General features: G+C 37.7%; 1 protein-coding gene across 2 annotated transcripts in view; it reads right to left on the bottom strand.

Moving 5' to 3' along the window:
• Positions 1-4,847: 4,847 nt before the first annotated feature.
• The window catches only part of LOC139975337 (UDP-glucose:glycoprotein glucosyltransferase 1-like), a 35,481-nt gene continuing 18,061 nt past the window's right edge, over positions 4,848-22,267 (bottom strand). The window contains exons 21-36 of one of the 2 annotated variants that reach the window (XM_071983208.1): positions 20,980-21,081; positions 20,046-20,182; positions 19,497-19,682; positions 18,497-18,547; positions 17,608-17,746; positions 16,186-16,344; positions 15,574-15,659; positions 14,927-15,011; positions 14,123-14,223; positions 13,708-13,812; positions 12,296-12,380; positions 11,984-12,093; positions 11,246-11,479; positions 10,244-10,475; positions 9,127-9,286; positions 4,848-8,295 (exon numbers count right to left, since the gene is read on the bottom strand). In XM_071983208.1, coding sequence (XP_071839309.1) covers positions 8,270-8,295; positions 9,127-9,286; positions 10,244-10,475; positions 11,246-11,479; positions 11,984-12,093; positions 12,296-12,380; positions 13,708-13,812; positions 14,123-14,223; positions 14,927-15,011; positions 15,574-15,659; positions 16,186-16,344; positions 17,608-17,746; positions 18,497-18,547; positions 19,497-19,682; positions 20,046-20,182; positions 20,980-21,081 — 1,998 coding nt within the window. In that variant the 3' untranslated portion in view covers positions 4,848-8,269. Of the gene's footprint in view, positions 8,296-9,126; positions 9,287-10,243; positions 10,476-11,245; positions 11,480-11,983; positions 12,094-12,295; positions 12,381-13,707; positions 13,825-14,122; positions 14,224-14,926; positions 15,012-15,573; positions 15,660-16,185; positions 16,345-17,607; positions 17,747-18,496; positions 18,548-19,496; positions 19,683-20,045; positions 20,183-20,979; positions 21,082-22,267 lie in introns of both variants that reach the window. The other variant, XM_071983207.1, reaches the window with a different exon arrangement.

Below are 22,267 nucleotides of genomic sequence, written 5' to 3'. Positions count from 1 at the left end.
GCTTTCTTTTGTTCTTTCTTTGTTTTGCTTCCCATACAGTTTATAATCTCTCTTGTCCCTACGTTACCTATGGGTTCGATTAGGCAAAGACAAAGTACAAAATCCCTACAGTTGTTGATAAACACCCGCTGTTTTGAACCCCCTAGAGACCTAAGAAATATATTTATTGGATTTAAGCACACATTTAATGTTGTTAATGTTCATTTCTTTAGTTAAGAAGGTGTATTGATGTTTAATAATCACTTAACTCCAAAAAGTACCCGGAAAGGTGGCTCCTTTATTGACAAGGTCCCTGGCGACACAAATCTAATCCCCTTGTGCTGAAAGATGCAACTTTGTCGAGAGAATGATGGAGGCGTTATTCATCCCCAAGCAATTTTCTACAACTGCATGAAGAATTAACCTATATGCACCCCATCGCTGCATACGTGCAAGTTCAACAAAGTTTAAAGGTTATCACTATTTGCCCCACAATTTTAGTTTGTTGAAGCTGTCACAGAAGCACTTTTTTCTGGAGAATCTAAAACCTTCGAATAAGTTTGCAAAGAAGAGACACATTAAACGAAGACAAAATCAAAATGCTACAGCCATATTAATTATGTGACATAATTTTATACGATAAACGTCACTTTTAAACATTTAAATAAAGAAATATAACCGTACATGATAGCTAATATCGTTTTCATATCTTTCGCTCTTTGGACACGTATCGGATTCATATCACATACAATATTGGATTCATATCACCGTTGATAGGCACGGTAATCGAGGGGAAGTGTGAGAAGCAATCACCACTTTTGAAAGTAGGCACAGGAGTTTGTCCCCCCCCCCCTTTTCCAAACCACCTCATTTGTCTAATTAGGGAGGGCAATGGTTAAATTAGCCAAAGAGGTGGTAGAAAATCAAATGATCAAAGTCTTATAATCTTCCAAATATATTTGAGTACACAAGAAATAGCCCTTACTAAAGCCGTACAAAACTACATGCATTGTTAGCATACATCACCCCGAGGAATCTACAAAACTACAATTGCTTTAAGGGTGCGTCCCAAACGTAGCCGAGTTCCTCCCCCCCCCCCCCCCCCGCAGACAATATTGAAAAGCATTAAGCAAATCCAATCAACTATATTTGAAGAATTCTCAAGTACCGGTTGTCCAACATCTCCACAATGAATCTTGAATCTTCCCTGAATTATGTATAGGCTATAAATAGTTATATGTCAGTGTATGCTAGGATATATTATGTAGGTCTCAATTAGTTTGACGGTCAGCCTTGCACGACGTTTGAGAATATCACCTAAAAAAGACGCTTTTCATCCTTGGCAAAAACTCAGACAGAATAGATGAAGCACAGGAACTATTAAATAGGAAATATGCCTAGTTTACGATCAACGCAATGATGTGTTTCCTCCGAGAAGACTTCCTCGAGTCATGTACTATAAGCTCGACCTTTGACCTCTGTTTTACTGGCGACATGAAGGGATGTATCTAAGCCTGTCGCGGATTAGTATTGTATAGTCAGAGAATTAAAGAAACAATTTTAAAGGTGGAACATTTTAAAACCGGGATTTTGTTTCGGATTTAGTTGCAGTTCTAAAGTTGTATATTGTTATTTACAAAGACTAGGTTATAATGTATACGTCCGGATAGATTTTAGTAAATCAGTAAAAGAAAAAGTAACCAATTTGGCAGATTCTGCTAGACGGTCAATGACCTTATGAGTATCGACTTGTTCAAGTCGATTGATAAAGGTGAAACGGAATTAGTTGCTTCCAGTGGGATGTATTTCTTGAGAGTTTTGACAACTTTATAAAAAAATTATGTATTTCCTTTCCCATAGAAACTAAATTTAAATCGGTAAATATTTTCAATGCAATAATTTAATCACAATTTTATTGAGTCCTTTTACTCATCCTTGTTTGCAATCCGATTGGCTTGTAATGTTTAGTTTATATACAACTGTTGTCTGCAGTGCATGCATGGTACTCACTGGAGATGTATACATGCGCGTATACTCGTGGTGGCATACTGTTAGAATCTATATCAGCCCACCCGAGTGTTCACGAACAGTGCCAAAAGCAGCAGGAAAACATCTTCTTGATACCAGGCGCGTAGCCAAGGGGGGGGGCGAAGGGGGCAGCCGCCCCCCCCCCCCTTGAGCATATTTAAAAAAAAATGTTTTTAATGTTTTTATGATATCGCTAGTATTTTCAAAAGAGAAAATGCTAAGATGCAACTTACAAGGCCTGGGAAGTGCCATTTCCAGCGATCTGGGAGGCATTTTCAGCCAAAATTTTCTTGTACGCTTCGCGCCAATCATGGTGGCGCTACGCTTAGATAGTTTGCATTGCTGAAATTACAGTTTCGCCCCTCCCTTGGCAAATTCCTGGCTACGCGCCTGCTTGATACATTATCAATCAGGATCTGTTTATTGTTGTGTGACTTGCATGCTGAAGAGCATGAATAGAAGTACGTGTGGTGCCAAAATTCGGCCAATTTAGCCAATTATAGACCTCTTTATGCCTCCCAGGAGCAGCGTATTGTTTACTACTGAGCAAAGTGGGTTTTTTTAAAGTGACGAAAACTTCCGGCTCTCGTAGCCAAAAATCTACATGGTCATGATACAGAAAATTGATGGTGCCATGAATTGCCAACTTGTCAGCTATCCAGTGATGGGTGGCGTTTAGCTAGTGAGAACTTCTATCTAGACTTAGAGACCACATTACTCTTACGATGTAGTGTGTAAATCAAAATGTGCTTGTAATAGACGTATGCTACCTTGCAGGGCTACTCATGAACTTCAGCAGGTGCGAATACAAATAATGCACTCGTAAAAATAATTTTATTTGAGTTTTACATGTTGTATATATATTCTTAAATGTTACCCTACCCCGCACCCTCATGTTTATTCATGTGGACCTGAAATGTAAAACCATGTCCATGCTTGTAACCATGACATTGCGACTACTTACCTGACTTTCCGCTTCATGATTTATAGCAGTATTGCTCCCAAATATGCTAGACAGTCAAAATAATGGTCACTCTCGTCAAAAAATAATTTTCCTTATTGAAAGATGTAAAAGTTTAATTGATCACTCGTCCGGTGATAGCTTGGAGGGTCAGAGACCCCAGGTATGCACTTTGGAGCATATCATAGTACCGTACTTTATATTTTGATCGCATTACTCAAATTTGGAGGGCAATTACTGTTAACCGGAACCATTATGAACATCAACTTTGAAAAACAAAGGTTCCAATCGTACCACATTGTAGGCAAAATGGTCGTTTTCTAAATATATATATAAATAAATAAATATATATATAGATATATATATATATATATATATATATGTATATGTGTATATATATATATATATATATATATATATATTGATCTTTAAAAACAGTGAAAATATTTCAACTGCATTATTAACTTTTTTAACTGCATTATTAAACTGGATTGGATTTTATCTAGGGTAATGTTAATGGTGTATGTAACGCATTTGCAATGTGACCTTTTTAATGATGCTTAAATACGACCATTCCTTATTTCCTGTTCCGTTTCTTGGTGATTTTATCTTGCCAAACTTTGACCAGATTGTCAGCACGGTATTTTTCTTGTCCAAACGTGATTTTTATCCACGATGGTGGTGCATGTCTAAATCATAAAGTTATTGACGGAGTTAATCAATTTGAATGTTCTATAAAAGCCACGAATTGAGAGAAAATCGAATGACGATACCAATTGTATGTTATTTTGTCAGTAGGATCAGGTTATACTACATTTAAGAGTTTGGTCACGGCGTATTACGAGTAACTTCTACCAGACATGTGATCAAAACAACACGAGAAGACCCCAAAGCTAACCGAGTGTGAACTCGGCACCATCTTTGGGATAATTGATAATGCTGTACTATTTGGGATTTAGGAAGACTACCGCATGGAATCATCCCTATGTGGGGGCGGGGTGGGGGTAGGAGGTATGCCTCCCCTCCATCGTCACTCGGGGGGGGAGAATAAAACTGGCAGAACCTTGCGTTTAGGCCTAATTATAGACCTAATTTAAAGATTAAAAATATGCCTCAAAATTAACCATTTGACGTCGAATGTTCAAATATTTTCCGGGGGAGGAACCCTAGAGTCCCCAACATGGGAGTCACATTCAACGACCCTTCAGCCACACCCCTCTTTCATAAAATGTTTTGACCCGTCTACAGCCTGAGCGGCCGTGGGATGTGTGCCAAATAGGTCTCTGTATTTGAACATAAAAAAAAAAAAAGTTCCAATCACCCCTCCGCCAAAGAAAGGGGGTCAAGCTATTCATTTATAAGAGAGAGCACCTTGCAACATTACAAAATTGAAAGAAAGGGTTATTTTCTTATTAACAGAAACAAAGACTTTTAAATTATGCAGAGGGGTACTTTTTTTTAGGTTTTTCAAAAACTGGGTACTTTTACTGTACGAAAAGTTGCACTTTTGATGGGTTTTTTTTTAACGTGGGGCCACTTGGTCACAGTGTCATTACCCCAGCCCCACCCCTCCCACCCTCCCTTCGACGCCGAGCCTGTGTACTGGTAAAGTGGTAATGTGATAGATCCAGCTGCATTAACATCCACGATGTACCACATCAGTTTTCGAGCGTGGGAAGATTATTTGCAACACAAAAATCTTCTCAAAACTACAACTTTTCTCAAGCTTACACTACCAGTAAGATGGTCAGCGGTTAAGCTGATCCTTTCACAGATTTTTAGGGTCATTATTCCTTCTGATGTGTAACACCTGAAACTTACCATTGGCTTCGATTGAAAATATACAAAAGACGAAGATAAAAAATAATTTGCCGCAAAATGAGGTTTTCCAATCATAATTTTATTTTATTCCCTTACCGATAATATTAATGATAAACATTCTGTTACTCTTTACAACAGCATGACACTAAGACTTATGACAAGTCTATCCTCAGGCTGATGTCGTCTGACAGCTTTTGATTGGCTATCCAGGACACTACCTGTGCCCCGAGATAAAAATTGACAATTGATCTTATTTCACCTCTTAATCTTTCCATATTATGTAAAATAATTCTGATAATGGACATGAACGATTTAATTCAGGACAGATGGAAGGCGGTTTCATAACTGGCCTAGGTATATTAAAAGACTCTAAAATTGTCAACATTATATCTATTAACCTTTCCTGTGTATCATTCAGAATATAAAAAGGTTAACTTAATTCATGATGTATTTACCTGGCACGACTGGACCCAATCCCCCCCACACCTCCCCCCCCCCCAATAAAAAGGTGATACTGCATGTATCTTGATAAACAGGCAAATGCATATTTTCATATGCTTTTCGCTTATGTGTGAGTGGAAACGTGAAAACAGGTCGTATTACGAAAATTACGTCATGATCAAAATTGATAAAGTTCCCATGCCAGACAGGTTCCTTTTTGCTTAATTCCAAAAGCGACTTGATTCGTTCTTTCTTTTTCTTAGATAATATGAAAACCTGAACAATGTTTCCATTTCTCTTTAGCAACCGAACGATACTGGCCACTGGCGATGGGTATAAACTTACCCATTGTCCATCCCCCCCCCTCCCACCTATATTTCTTGCTACCGACAGCTATAGAAATCAAATGTACCTTAAAAATGGAAGTGGCTACCAATCTATGCAACTTCTAAACATTCTCTAAATTTTGTAGTAGCTTAAGTTGCTTCATTAAACATTATTATGACACACTAGCAGCGAAAGTGAACAATACTGATTGATATCACCAAGAGCCAAAGAACTAGGCATTCTAAACTAGAGGACTTTAAGCCCGAAATTGAGCCCAGGCAATTATGTGACTGAATTCCCTTTTAGGAAGTCTTTGTTTCTTTCTTTATGTACAATATCAAAATGAGAATACATTATTCTTAAGCCCATATATCCCAGGGCCCCCAATTAACCACAGGGCCCTGGGGCTGTACACACTGACCGCCCCCCCACTCCCCTATGTCTGGTCGGGTCTGTACTTGACCATGTTTAGAAGCTAGTGTCGAACAAACCACATTTATGATTTTGGCTAGACTCCTACCTAACTTACACATTAACAGTTACAGAATTTCAAGAAATTTATTGTGACCATATTTTAAGTTATAGAAAGGATGAAATGTATAAAAAAAAAAATCATCCTTTTTGTGCATGTGTATTTTTGTCTACAATGGTTTTGCTACAAGGATTCTAGAGACAAAATAAATATGATCACCAAGACTAAACGTGCTATATTACATTGCCCATTCAAAATTGAATTTTGGCATCATTCTTACCTTTCGGCTCAAAACTTTAAGGAATCATACTTTGTAAGGAAAAAACTTTTCATGTGTAAATTTCTAGTTAATACTTTCACACATAATATTAGCAATAATTCTTTTCTCCAAAAATTTGCCCGAAATTTGGGGACGAAAGATCATGATTCTGATATACAATTTAAAGAAGACAGTTTTAATAATTTCGTTCACCACCATCTCTGTCAAAATATTTAAAAAAACGTATCCATGATGTCTTTTTTTTCCATTTCTTTCTTATGCACTCCATTAATTAATCAATCCATTAACCAATCAATCAAGCCATTACCTCCAGTGATTTTGTTTACGTTACCAGAAAACAGCCTCCATTACAGTACAAGCACATCTTCCTGCGTCGCATGCCATGTGAAACGACGTAACCTAGTTCCGAAGAGAATCCCTTCTGATGCATTCTCTTTCAAAAGAAACTCCCTCAGCCGGTTACAAATATAAAGTATAAATATATTATTAATAATAGTACATGAGAGATAGTTCCTTATTATATCCAACCTAGTAGGTTAAAGCAAAGGTAAATTTCTTTTCTCATAGATTGTGAATCTAGCCAGTGGATCTAGTTGGTGGATGGTGGATCCAGCCAGTGGATCCTGAATCTCGTTACTGGATCATGAATCTAGCCAATGAATTGTGAATCCAGCCAGTGGATCGTGAATCTAGCAAGTGGATTCTGAATCCAGACAGTGCATTATGGATCTACCAGGTGGATTGTGAATACAGCAAGTGGATCCTGAATCTAATAACTTGATCATGAATCTAGCCAGTGGATCATGAATCCAGCCAGTAGATTGTGAATCTGCCAGTTGGATTGTGAATCTAGCCAGTGGATCATGAATCCAGCCAGTGGATCATGAATCCAGACGGTAGATTGTGAATCTAGCCAGTGGATTGTGAATCTAGCCAGTGGATCATGAATCTAGCCAGTGGATCATGAATCCAGACGGTAGATTGTGAATCTAGCCAGTGGATTGTGAATCTAGCCAGTGGATCATGAATCCAGACAGTATATCAGGAATCTAGACGGTAGATTGTGAATCTGCCAGGTGGATCCTGAATCTAGTCAGTGCATCCTGAAGCTAGCCGAGTGAGTCTTGCATATAATTTAGCAGATTTCATTGTCACGTCCTTCTCACAGACTCAAGTAGACATAGCTACCTATGAGAAGAGAATCCTGTGAAAGCTTCTTCACAGTCTTCACAATTGAGCTGGCTTAAGGAGGAAAGATATCATCTCCATATCACCACACCATTTTTACATCTCACTTCTCTTTCAAATTCAACTTGCAGGTTTATGACCTCCTTCCTTCCTAAGGTGGTTCTGTATACTTCTCAATCATAACACACAAATGTTAGTACCAAATGAAGGTTTGAAGCTAGCTCTACCAAAACGGAATGACTCCATTCACAAATTCATGTTCAAAAATATGTTAGATAAATAGAACAAAACAATTTTTTCTTTTCTCAACATGTGTCATACACTAGTTTTGAGGAAAGCTCAAAATATCTGGCCTTGCATTGACATTTGGTTTTTACTTCTTAAATCCCATAATTTTCTATAAATATCAGTCAAACACTAAAAACTTGATATACATATTCTGACACCCTGAAGCCCAGACCGCAGCACCATATTTTATGCAATGCTAACATTTCATGGCTAGGAGATGTGCACTACCGATGAAGCGTGGTTTAAGACAGGGTACCCTGCTCCGATCCTTGCAGCGTGGATTACTCCTCAAACCATGCATAAACTTTCCCTGTGGTCTTTCAAAGTTCAAAGCCTCACAAAATCCATAAATTTTACAGCTCCTCCGTCCCATGTCAGTGAAACCATCGACACTGACCTTGACTGTGAACTTTCTGAATTCGGTTGGAAGTTTCTGCCACGACGGTCCTTAACGCTGGTACCTAAACTAGTAAAATGGCGGAGGTCATAACTCTTCATGGTCGTCTTTAGCTGAAAAATGAGAAAAACAAGCTATAAATTTCATCCATATTTTTGCATTCAAAATCAAAACTGATACAGGGCGAGAAAAGTGCACTGATAGGTTATGGTTAGGTGTAAATGAACTCCCTAGAGTGTTAGCAGATGAGTTTGAACTCAGCACACCAGTCCAAATCTTTTCTCTCTTTTTTTTGGGGGGGGGAGAGGGGGGTAGAAGGTTGGGTGGGCAATAATTAGGAATACAATGTGTCTCAGATTCCGTAGGTTCAAGCATGACTGTAAGTTGAATTCAAATGTATTTTTTGCTCTTAATATTCCATCAACGACCCACTATTAGGTAGTTCTAGTGGTATCATCATTTCTCTGACCAGAAGGGGGCAAGAAATCCATCTTCCTACCATCTGCCCTCTTCATTTCATTTATTCCGGGAGTACGAAGCACATTGAACAGAAAACGACGTGAAGTCAAGAATTAACCTCAAAAGCCCACATTTTACTTCTTGTTTTTATCACCTCATACTTGCTTTGTAGGCATAGATCACTTACTACATATTCAAACTTCTCAGCAATTAAAAAGAGGCATTTTGAAGGACAGGGGAAAATATTGGAAACCATTAGATTTAAATCACAATTACCTACCAATAATTCCTCTATTCTTTCAAGTTTATTTTAATTTCTAGGTCACTTTTCAGTATTCTAGTTTCTATTATTCCACCAAAAAAAATATAATACCAAAAAGCAAAGAAGGAGTGCATATAAAGTCTTCAATTTATTTGTCAAATACCTCAATAGGCATCTGGCAATGGTACACCAACCAAATACTCTTCAATCTAATTTAGCTCACCTTTATTAAGATTTAAATCATCCTCCTCATCTTCTTCCTCTTCAAGCTTCCTTAATACTCTCTGCTGGAGTTGCTTGATCTCATTATCATACACAGTCCATTCTGGAAGGATCCTGACTGCGGCGTGTAGCTTTGGTTCTTTCGTTAATGGATTATTACACTATGAAAAATAAATAATTATGATAGTAGTAGTAAGTTGAGTCCCGTCTATCCAACGTGCTCATTGAGTAACCTTCGCCACATATCACGATCTTGCGCAAGGGTTATTGTTAATGTTAACGTCCTTCACTGCGACTTTATTTTTCCAAGCAAGGTAGTCATAGGCCTTCCTACTGGTTTAGCAGTATGTCTCAATGCTTCTCTTAAAGCAACCTTTATATATGATGATATATAATAATTATCGGTATCGCAACGCAACCAGGGGCAAATTTGATTCACAAGTTGCAAAAAATGCATGGCAGGTTTTTGTACGCAAGTACCCCATAGTATTTTATAGGAGACAATTGTTCACTGCCTTCAAAATCACTATGCAAAATTTGAACACTAAATTGTTCTCTGGAAGTAATGAAAGCCATTTTGACTTGAAAGAGCAGGAATTTACAAAGGAAGAAATATTTGATAGGGATTATCACCAAGCTGGGATTGATCAGTTGGTTGAGAAGAGGACTTGCATTCCTGAAGTCAATGGTTCATGTTTCCTTTCTCACAATAGATACTTTGCTCCTTCAAACTTCACTTCATTTTCCCAGCCGGTCAGTTTGCTGCGCCTAATCACAAGATGGTAATCCACGAATCTCATCTTCTTCATGACTTTACTCTTTGACCTCAGTTGACCTTTGTCTTCAACCATAAACACCAAAATATGTATTATTTTCAAATTCATCTCATCATTTCATTCATTATTTTCCCAATCAGTCAGTTTGCTGTTCATAATCAAAAGTGGTCCATGCTCCAATTTTTTACAGAAAAATGTTTAACTGTTGTAGTTTTTACTAAAATGTACACTGCAAAAAGTAATCAAAATTGGGTCATAAAATGTGTAAACTTAACTCTGTGGACAGTGGTCTCGCCATTGGCCAGTCACAAATGGTGTCTCATCGATAATTAATGCACTTACCAGATCTATTGTTTTAGCCTTAGCTAGTTCGGAGTCGCTACACCAGGTTTCGCACCACAGCCACTCCTGTGGTAAGCTTCGTATAGCCACTTGATGGATCATATTGTTGGGTAAATCTTGATCTAAATTGGATAAACTATTCGGATCCTGGCTCAGAGATTGATACTGGCCTCGTAGTCTGTCCCCGGCAGCTATCTTTCTAAACTTGACCAAGTCCACTACGTATAAAGCACTGCCAAAAAAATAATAATCATAATAATAATAAAGCAAAGATCACTAATGGTTTAATAGAAAATATGAAGTTGCTTAGCCATAATACACATTTTAGGCTTGTTTTCTCTCTTTAATTTTTTTCTTAACCATAATTAACATACTTCCAGGTCTTTGTTATTTAATTTTGTTGTACTTTTCTTTTTGATTTTAATATAGGTCCACTTTGTTCATAATAAAAACACTAGACTGACAACTGAGATATCATCGTTTGTCAGAAACTATCACGGTACGGTGATTTGGTCCTAGATTAACCAGGTAATGAAATTTAATTAGGTCATGCTATCAGTTTCTTCGGTAAAATAACAGCAGAAAAGGCATTACAAAAATGTGACCTCTGTTTCTTATGGATGGGTCGAAGAGTTTGTGTGGGTGAGTGGGTGGGTGGATGAGTGTGTGGGTGGAGGGAGGGACAGGTGGGTTGGCTGGTAAGAGTGTAGGCTTGTAGATGCATGTAACTGAATGTGTCTGTGTGATTTTGAAGATACCTGTATTTTTCTTGCACATGGAGTGATCAACATATTTAGCGAAAATTTCTAATACCAATTACTTATACAATTATAATCCTTCTTCCTATTACCTTCTATCTGATATATATTTTTCGGTAGCAAAAAAAAAAAGAGTGAAATTGCAAATAACGCAGAGAAACGAGGAGAAAATATTATAGTTTGTTTAAGAAACTATGATTGGTGATGGGAAAGGTTTGGGACTTTTAATCTCCACATTGCATACCTAATATGATACTTTCGTCCTGCTAAATGGCTGGCCCAGTAGCCTGACTTCCAAAAACGGAATCCGTCCATTTCCTTCCTGCTGTCGCAGAATGGTGTGTAACCATAGGGGGCGCCCTTTAGATCAAAATCAGCTAACTCTTGCAGATCCGCTCTCACAATCTGGTCCGCATCTACGAAAATGATCTTCTTGACGCTCAACGGGAACAGCACATCTAGGAAAAGTATCTTGTACCTTTCAAGAAAAAAATGAAAATTGACTATTAGGATGGCAGATATTGCAAGTAAGGAGGCTACATCTCTAACATAGAAAAAATCTCTTCTTGATAACCTTTGCAAGGACTTATGTGTATAATGAAATATTACATATGTCTGGAAAGCAGTGATTCTGCACTGAGCAAGACTATCCTCATTAAAAGATGACAATCATAAAAAAAAAAATTAAAAAAGCTGTGTCTTTCAAGTCCTTGTTGTGTCTGACATAGCTTTTTTTTATTAACCTTGAGATATTTAAGGCTATATTCATTTCAAGTTAGATTAGAATATAATCACCACCTTGACTGATGACTGATAAATCCTACAAAATGTGGTCTGAATCAGTACAGAATTGAGGTTGGGAATACAAGGCAAAATAGAGAGGCTATTTGTCTGGTGTAGAAGGGAATTAAGCACACTGGACGGACGCTAATTTCGGTGGGAATGTCTTGGCCGCTTTGATTATAAAGGGTGGAGTACTTACGCCCATATAATTCTCTGCTTCTCGGTTTGTTGATTCAGCCATCTTGGCCATTTATATTGAACTAACTCAAAATCAAATCCATACTCTTCGGCCATGTATGGTATAAACTCCTGTCAAGGAAAACATTAAAATATATATGTCACCACAATCATCATCTTTCTTCACAGATTTAGATTTTTCAGATCATCCTTTTTCAGGAAATAATTTTGCGTTGGTATTTTGCATAGCAGTGTTTGATATTTATGAATTGTCTTTTTTGCTACTTTCCATTAAAAATTCACAAATTGGGACACCAATATTAAATAAACTTACCTTAAATGTTGGGGAAAGGTGATTTTTTAAAAACCAGAATTTCACTTTTGACTGGGTGTTCTTAAGGACTGATAACATCATGAGTCTAGGAAGTGAAGAACAGAGAAAAAATAAAATAAAACAAGTATACAGCTATGAAAACATCTGAAACATATGTTTGAACTTATTGAACTTTTAAACATGGTCAGGTGACTATGATCTTCTTAACAGAATGACTTTAATAGACACACCAGGTTAACCCTGTATCTTGCACCCGAAGGACTTGTCTCATAACTTTATTTCACTGCTAACTAGATCCACTGACGTTTTCTATTGCTGTGCCCTCAATGAACTCCATGAGGTTCTCCAAACATTCAATTAGCTTGTAGGTAGAATAAGCAGTTAATGATATGGAATCTATAAACCTGACTCTTACATGCAAAGAAGGCTAGGCTACTTCCATCCACTATAAACAGTAGTCTAGGCTACTTATATTATCCACTACAAACAGTAGGCTTGGCTAATTACATCCACTACAAACAGTAGGCTAGGCTACTTACATCCACTACAAATAGTAGGCTAGGCTACTTACATCCACTACCAACAGTAGGTTAGGCTTCCTACATCCACTACAACAGTAGGCTAGGCTACTTACATCCACTACAAACAGTAGGCTAGGCTACTAACATTATCCACTACAAACAGTAGGCTAGGCTACTTACATTATCCACTACAAACAGAAGGCTGGGCTACTTACATCCACTACAAAGAGGGGGCTAGGCTACTTACATCCACTACAAAGAGTAGGCTAGGCTACTAACATCCACTACAAATAGTAGGCTAGGGTAATTACATTATCCACTACAAACAGTAGGCTAGGCTACTTACATCTATATAAACAGTAGCAGGTGAAACCAAACCAAATGAAGATGGATTTAAGTTTAAACAGTAACACATTTATTAAACATCTGTTCTAGGCACTGTTCCAAAAAGTAAAACTGCATCAGCTACAAAATCCCCTGCAGCAAGGCTGAATCAGAAGCAAACACTACTTAGATATAAATTTGGCAGTCCAGCAGGGTCTACTGTGATGATGGAGTGATTACTGTGCTACTGCACAGCACAATATATTGCATTGTACGCAGCTTGGCTGCAGCCTACATGATGATGCAGCCTATTCTGAATCTGACTTAAGACACAGTGCTTAAAAGAACCTTCCTGTTTTTCGATACTTTAGGAAAGAAAAGAAATGGGAAAAGTAAAACCTTCATTCACTCACCATTTTTAACAAATTTTTAACAAATTGTAAACTACTTCTTGTCAAGAATAGCTATAGAAATTCTTTTACACAGAATATTAAAACCTTGGGTTAGTATCGTAACATTATAATTTTCAAATCTTTTGCTCGTTGTGAGAAGAGTCCGAGGACGTACCTGAGCAATCTCTCATAAAGATGTCCAGAGGCCAGTGAGAAGATGTTGAGGGTTTCCTTTTCATCTACCTGTGACAGTGTTCCCTTATCGCCTGTACCTGTAAAACTGGCAAAGGAACTAACCGGAAATGAAAACAATGGAACATATTTCATTTTAGAAATGACATAACAAGTAATTTAAATAAGGATCCCTTCATCATGCATTACATCATAAACATGCACAAACCTCAAATGGCTTCCTAGTAAATGATTTTTCTCAGTTTTTCTGAAAGGTCAACTTATAATCGCATTTATATCTAACAGTGTCGAAAACCAGGAACTATGAAACACTACTTGAAGTACAAAATCTACAGTCACGAAAATTTGAGTTTGCGACATTCTGGAATATCAGTCATTTTGAAAAGTTAGCCGCTAACCTTTGTAAGGAATCCCAAATACCGCCCTCTACATTTTCCTTATCTTCTTCTTCTTGAGCGCTGAGCAATGATTCACTTTCTCTCCCTTCCTTCTTGTTCACCTTTGAAATAAATCAATGATGTAAAAGATTTTAAAAAAAATTAGCAACAGCATCTTTAATTTTAGCATTGTCTTAATCTTTGCAATTATTTTGAGTGATGCAAGAAGCATTTGATTTACCATCTTGATAACCTGAGAGTACTTACACTAATAGGAAGAACTTATTTAAGCATACATTCTAAAATACCTATTGAGATTTATTTCATAGAGAAAAGGTAAATAAAATATGAGGTTAGGAAAAGGGTACTAAAAGTCTTTAACCACTGATTTACAAACTCCCTTTGTCTTGAATGAGAACTAACAAAGTAATGGGAAGGTGGGAGGATACCAGAAGTTGGAGAAAGTAGAATACGTAGCAAAAAGGAATCTGAAAACTGAAATGAGAGCCGGCCTTGAATTACATCCAGTCTTTATTATAAACGGAACTCTCAATCCCTACCCTACCCTACCCTCCCCACCACACCTCCCCCTTCCTCTTCCATCCTACTGGACCCTCTCCCCACCCCCTCTCTGCTCCTTCTTCCATCCTACTGGACCCTCTCTGCACCCCACCCCCTCCTTCCTCTTCCATGCTACTGGACTCTCCCCACCCCTCCCCCTCCTTTGTCATCCATCCTACTGGACCCTCTCCCCACCCCCTCCTCCTTCCTCTTCCATCCTACTGGATCCTCTCCCCACCCAGAGAATTGAGTGATATGACTTACCTTTACTCTGATTATTTTACTTTTAAAGCTGTCCATGAGAGCGATGGTATCTTCAGAATCGGGCGGTGAATCGATACCATGGAAGCTGAAACAAGACGTAAAAATCTCCTTATGGTTAAAAGGATATGAAACCCTTTATACAGTTTCAAGGATATGAAACCCTTTATACAGTTTCAAGCATCCAAAACCCCTTGAGCAAATTTTATGGATATGAAAGTCCATTGTACAGTTTCAAGAATCCAAAACCCCATTGAGCAGTTTTATGGATATGAAAACCCATTGTACAGTTTGAAGGTTCCAAAACCCCTTGTGCAATTTTATGGATATGAAAACCCATTCTACAGTTTGAAGGTTCCAAAACCCCTTGTGCAATTTCAAGGATATGAAACTATTTGTACAGTTTCAAGGACATGAAACCCTTTCAAAGTTACAGTTTATGAACCCCTTCATAGTTTCAAAGATATGAACTTACATAAATTCAAATAAACAAAAACCTCTCAAAGTTCCAGATGTTCAAACCCTTTCATAGTTTGAAAGATGTAACAACTAATATAACAATGCTTCAGATGAATGAAACTATTGTCTTTTAAGTACCTAAAACCTTGCATGGGTGCATACAGAAAATATTACTGTTTCTACTGCCTTACCTTGAGATTTCATATATCTCTGAAGACCTGCCCTCTCTAAGTCGAAGTAAATTAGCACCAGGATTTGACTTAAGTTGGAAGTAACCCTAGAAACAAGAGAAGAAGAAATATCAGTCCATTCCATAACAAAGGTGTAAAATTCAAAATGGTACAAACATGTACTATAAACACCAATAACATAACTGCAGGGGAGAAGGGGGGAGGGGTAGGGGGGATAATAAAGTCTCCCCAAAAGTCCAAAGCAAATGTCAACCAGCAAGCTAGATGAAGAAACAGGATGGAGTGAGAAGAGAATTTGCAGGTCAAGATTGACTATTAATTTTAGTGAATAAGAGAAGTACATCCTAATGACACCTCCTCCAAGCCTACTCTCCCATCCCCCCCCCTCCACTCCCCCTTCCTCTAGCCTAGCCTGTCTCAGTGACCACAAAAGGCAAGTAGTAAAATACAGAATCAACTTTTCCCCTCGACAAGGCATCTCTACTATCGCAATATTCTACTACTATCACAACTATTACTATACAATAACCTGTACTTCCTTTAAATCACTTTGAGTTGCAAAATTAGAACCATTTTAGAAAGTTTGGCTGTGAAATGTGGAGGTGGACGTACCAGATTTGCCATGACAATGGTATCCACTTGTACAGGATCAGACTTGGTGCCGAGGGTGAACTGGAGTCCGCGAGGAGGCTGACCGGTGTTCTGTTCAAAGCAGTGACCCTCCAGCAGGAGATGTTCCAGTTCATACTCTGCCAATATTCCGTTGTCAATCTGTGAAAGAAAAAGATGAAACAAAGTTAAAAATGTAGTTCTCAGAATGTGCAATGACCTGTGTAATGGTAAGAGATCTGTGTGGTTAACGATTTAGCTGTTCTTATTTAAGAGTGAGCGATTCACTTACCTATTTGTTGAGATATCGTGAGAAATGTCTGGAAAGCTCCTTTAAGGTTAAGTCAGTGATGAGTCACTTACTTTTTACCTTTTCATCGGTAATGGTTGACGATGTTTCATTCTTTTATAAATCTTAATAACTCCATGAAAATAAATTTGTTTCACTTCACATAAACAACAGCACATTCAACAATGAAATCAAATATTTTTATTTTACTGAAATTTGTACTTTATGGTCAGAAAAGAGCCTTTGTTTGCAAACTTTCTGTTGTCTTCAAGGAATCGACCTAATGACCTGTGTGCTAAACTAAAGTATTTCAGCCACTTTGACTGATGAGCAGCTGACATTTAAAGGGTAATTCCTCATATTAAAAGAGATGCAGCAATGTAAACCTTCCATGATAGAACGATGTAACGTATGAACACTACTTCTGTGCCTTAAAAGGATTTTCTGTTAACAAACAATGTGAAACTTATTTTGAAGAGAAAACTATTCCACACTGCTAGTTGAAGACCTCATCTCAATAGCTTGCCCCTAACTCGAGACATGGTTGATTATATGTAACCTGTTTTAACTGGCTAATCTTTCAACTACTCCAGAAATATTTATCACAGTAGAGGTGTGATATCATCAGGTTAATTGCTCTTCAAAAGCTTCGAAAAGGTTATCATAATCTTCTTGTTGATGTAGCCTTGAAACCTGATACATTTGGAATGTATGTTTAACTGTCAAAGTTCTCTGTGCTTAGTATTCCATCAAAATGTCTCTCTCAATGTAGATATATTCTTTACTTCTGTTTATAAATGATGGACAAACTATAAAGAAAAACAAAATGCCTTGACAGCATCATTCATTCTAGTGTTGCCAGATGCATTTTACAAAATAATAAAAAATAATAAAAAAAATAAAATCTTCATGGTACATAATGCTATAATGAAAAACAAATTGCCTTGACAGCAATGATCCATTCTAGTGTTGCCAGATACATTTTACAAATTAACAAAAAAATTGGAAAATTCAAAATCTTCATGATACGTAATGCTATGAGGATGTGAATTTTGCAGAAAGATTCAGAAAAATTTCAGCAATTAAATTTGGCCACCAGAAAATTCTTTTCAGATCATCCATTCACAAAGTCATACCTCACTTAGTTTGATATTATCCAAATCATAGATGGTTCTGACTGACTCCACCAGCCAGCTCTCTGGTGTCATCACGTTCATGGTGAGTAGGGTATCATGGGGCATGTCGTTAAATCGGCCAGTTGGTCCGTTACTGAAGCTGTTTATGGCAGAAATGATAAATATGTCTTTTATTTATAAATGTGTAGGTCACAGAGATAACCCCAGGCTTTTAATTTCATGTGACTTGTTGACAAGCAGATAGTCCTCAAATCTGTGACATTTATTGGCACATTTTATCGGGGGGGGGGGGGGGCAAAAAATTGATAAATATTTGACATGTCAAACCTGGTCTCTCATGCACGGTTGTCAATGGCAACAGTTGGCATTGACCCGTTGAATAACAATTTCAGCATCTCAAAGCAATAAAACATTGTCTCTTCATTTTTTCTTGCACAATCGGTTATCCAAACACCTGATATCAATTCTGTGGATTAAACTTTCATATTTATTTCCATTAAAAACACTTGTCGGCCCTCTTGCATCCTGTAATTTTGTTATCAAAGCAGTTGATATCAACTCTTTGGATGACAGTTTAACACATGTCTGCGTCACAAAGTTCAGTTCTAAAAGATTTTAAGGTTGTTGCTAAAGTTCTTATACGAATCCTATCGATCCCTTGAGATCGAACTCTGAGAATGTTACTTACCTATTTTCTCTATGTAAAGGTAACTTGTACACTGTCACTTCACACTAAAGTAACTTACCGATAAAATTCTGAAGGTAACTTTATACATATCGTCATTTCTGACAGTATCTCCACTATTGTCAACATGCGTCTATCTGATTTACCGACACCCAGTTCCAAAGATAGTCAAGCTTTTGAGAAGTGTGTAGTTAGTTAACTTACCTATTATCGACTCTAAAGGTAATTTCAGGCTCCAGTGCATATCTGTAAAAACTGTGAACAAGCAAGACAGGGATCCATTTTAAATACAGTTAAATCATCATCAACTATAAACACACAGGCTGGCCTTCACAAAACTTCAGAGATATCTGAAATCCTTTAGGGTGACCTCACAAAAACCCTCAAACACATCTGTTTCCCAAAACACCTTTAATATACTAGAACACAATCAAGCCGACATCTGCTCCATGATTCCCCCACCCCCACTCTCTCATGCTACATCCCTATCCCCCTCACATGCTACATCCCCTACTCCCCTCTCTCACATGCTACATCCCTATCCCCCTCACATGCTACATCCCCTACCCCCCTCTCTCACATGCTACATCCCTACCCCCTCCCACTCTCTCCCATGCTACATCCCTACCCCCTCCCCCTCTCTCTCATGCAACATCCCTTCCCCCTCCCATGCTACATCCCTAACCTCTCCCCCTCTCTCTGATGCTACATCCTTACCCCCTCTCTCGCATGCAACATCCCTACCCCTCCCCCCCACTCTCTCTCCCATGCTACATCCCTACCTCCCTCTCTGATGCTACATCCCTACCCCCTCCCATGCTACATCCCTACCCCCTCCCCCTCCTCATGCTACATCCCTACCCCTCCCCCCCCCTCCTCATGCGACATCCCTACCCCATCCTCTTTCCCTCTTGTGATATACTGCATATACAGAGAGCCCACTAGATACCAGATGTATTCTATATCATAACAAGAAGGGGTTGCTAAAATTAGTAAATAATGGAAAAATTAGGGAACATCTTCTCATTTTAGCATAAGTACTAAAGCAACAATAGGACATAATACACATAAACCATCATATTGATCAAGTTCACACTCCCCTTCACCCTTTCACAGCCCACATCCCCCCCCCCCCCCGGCCCTCAACCACTTCAATATACCACTACAAAATAGCACAGGATCACACAGTAAACCGTTAGCTAACCTTTTCATGGGCATCTCGGACAGCATATCTTGTGGATTCAGCGCCACCTGTAAGTTCACGTTGAAGGCTTGGGTCAAAACGGTTAGAATGTGGCTCCACTTCTGGGCATGACGGGTGAGCGGATCAAGGATCACAAAGATGTCAAAACTCGGAAAATCTGGGTCGGCTGGCGGTATCTTTATGACACTACACAACAATCGAGAGAGACAATATGAGGTATGAAATTAATGAGGTTATGAAAAAAATAGCAAAGATGAAAAAACAAAGAGGGAAATTATGAAAAAGACACCCTTACTCTATCCAAATATCAACACCCTCCTCCCCTCCCCTTCGCCCCCCCTCCTCCTCCACCCTCATCCCTTACAGCAGATTTATTTTTAGTTTATGACGTTCCATAATAAAATCCCACGTAAATGTTGTTCATTAATTTTACAAGTTAAAAATTTCATTTCATGCATTAAAGAAGGCAAATTCAGTCAACCTTGAATTTATTGGGGTAATTTAAAGTGAGGGATATATTATTGTACATTGGTTACTATGGTAACTGACCTTTCCTTGTCACTTTTGACCTTTGAATCCTGCCTCTGTTCCTCTCTACTGTTAGATGCCAGCAGACTATCGACTCTCATCACGAACGTACTCCCTTCCTCGCCTTCTAACTTTAGACCCAGTGATTTCTTTGTAAGCTAGAAGGAGATGAAACTAATTGATAAATTTACGAAGAAAATGTTGAAAAAGCTTGAGAAAAAAAAAATGAGATTTTTCTTTGGAGTCAAGATACTTGAAAGTTTATCATGGGAATGTTAAAAAGAAGGATAAATTTATTTCAACATCGGATTCAATAACAAACATACATGAAGAGAATTGTAAGTAGGGCAAAATATCTTTCCTTTTTTTTTGAAGAATTGTGTCTTCACAATTCTTCAAAAAAAAAAGGAAAGAAGTCAAACAAGGAGTGAAGTCAAACATTCATTGTACTCTTTGTACAAAACTACACATACAATATGAAAAAGAAAAAAGTTTAAAAAAATAACAAATATTAAGATGGGTATATATACATAAATCAATTAAAAGAAATTGTCCTCACTTAAAAACCATAGAAAGATAAAAACGACAGTATTTCTTCTTAATAATCAGGATTACTTGGGGAGGGTGGGGGGTTGGTAGAATAAGACTTCTCGGCAGAGAAACAAAATTTTTGGCTAGAAGATTCAACCAACTATTGGGCCAGATGGCTGCCTCAATAATATCTAATACTTGCAGGCCTGAGGTCGTTCTTTCAAATCTCCCTTTCAGCCAAGATTTTCTTTGCTCTGTTCAAACTTGTCTATGATATTTCCAGTATACTGTTGATTAACACAATATATAATTGAAATAATCATTTTGGCTTGTTTCTCTGTCATTTGATCCGACTGCATGAATCAACGAAGAAATGAAACAAACAATTCTGTGAAATTAAACGGATGACAGGACTCTGACTTACGGAGTTCATCACATTCGTAGCCGACGATCCTTTGACCATGTTATCTGCAAGACCAAAATCATCCGAGGTAAAATCCTCGTCCTCCAGCAGGGGACCAAAGACCTTTGCCACAAAAGAGAAAAAATGAAAAGAATTATTTGGAGGTAAATTACATTTGTAAAACAGACCCCAAAGATTTGTCACATTTTTCCAAAATTATGAAACCTCTTTAACTGCCAATATCTATTAAAGCATTTTTTTTCTCTCACTAAGATGGGTTTTTTTTTTTCAATTTGGTCATCTTCAAATATTAAAAGAATCTTTTGTTACAAAGTTTCAGAGGATTTATTCTTAATTTACATGAGTTTTGGGGTTATCCTTGGTCCTCAAGTTACTGTTGGCCTGATTGAAGTAATTCACTCACATTTTATGTGTATAATATGCAGAAATGAAACAAAACGTCAACTCAAATCCATATGGGTTACGGTATATGTGACATATGTGTATTGAAACACTTAAAGAGATCTAACCAAAACTAGGAAGCACGCACTGGAAAAAAGTTGAAACAATATGGGCTTATTATTTAGTACAACAGTTGCAGGGATATTACAGAAAAACCAACAAACTAAAATAGCATGAAAGCATATTATACCCAACATTGCAGTATTCTTACAGAAAAAAACCAAACTAGAACAGTATATAGGCATATTATACCCAAGGCTGCAGTATTCTTACAGAGAAAACCCAAACTAGAATAGCACATTATGCCAACAGTTGTCAGGCAGTATTCCTACAGATAAAAGTCAAACTACAACAGCATATAGTCATACTATGCCCAACAGTTGCAGTATTCCTACAGAGAAAACCAAACTAGAACAGCATATTGGCATGTTATACTCAATATTGCAGTATTCTTACAGAGAAAACCCAAACTAGAACAGCATATAGGCCTATTACACCAATATTGCAGTATTCTTACAGATAAAATCAAACTAGAACAGCATATAGGCATATTATACCCAACAGTTGCAGTATTCTTACAGAGAAACACCAAACTTGAATAGCACATTATGTACCACAGTTGTCAGTTGCAGTATTCCTATAGAGAAACATCAAACTAGATTGGCATAAAGGCTAAATATGTACAAATACAGTTGCAGAATTTAAAAACAGAGAAACACAAGAGAACAAAACAAAAACATCACATGGAAAACACAAACAAGATTAGCTACCACACTAAATGACTAATGTGATTTAAAAATGATATTATACATGGAAAACTCAAACAATATTAGCAACCACACTAAAC

The sequence above is a fragment of the Apostichopus japonicus genome, chromosome 10 (genome assembly GCF_037975245.1).
Source record: "Apostichopus japonicus isolate 1M-3 chromosome 10, ASM3797524v1, whole genome shotgun sequence".
NCBI classification, from domain to species: Eukaryota; Metazoa; Echinodermata; class Holothuroidea; order Aspidochirotida; family Stichopodidae; genus Apostichopus; species Apostichopus japonicus.
This window is presented reverse-complemented; position numbering and strand designations above follow the sequence as displayed.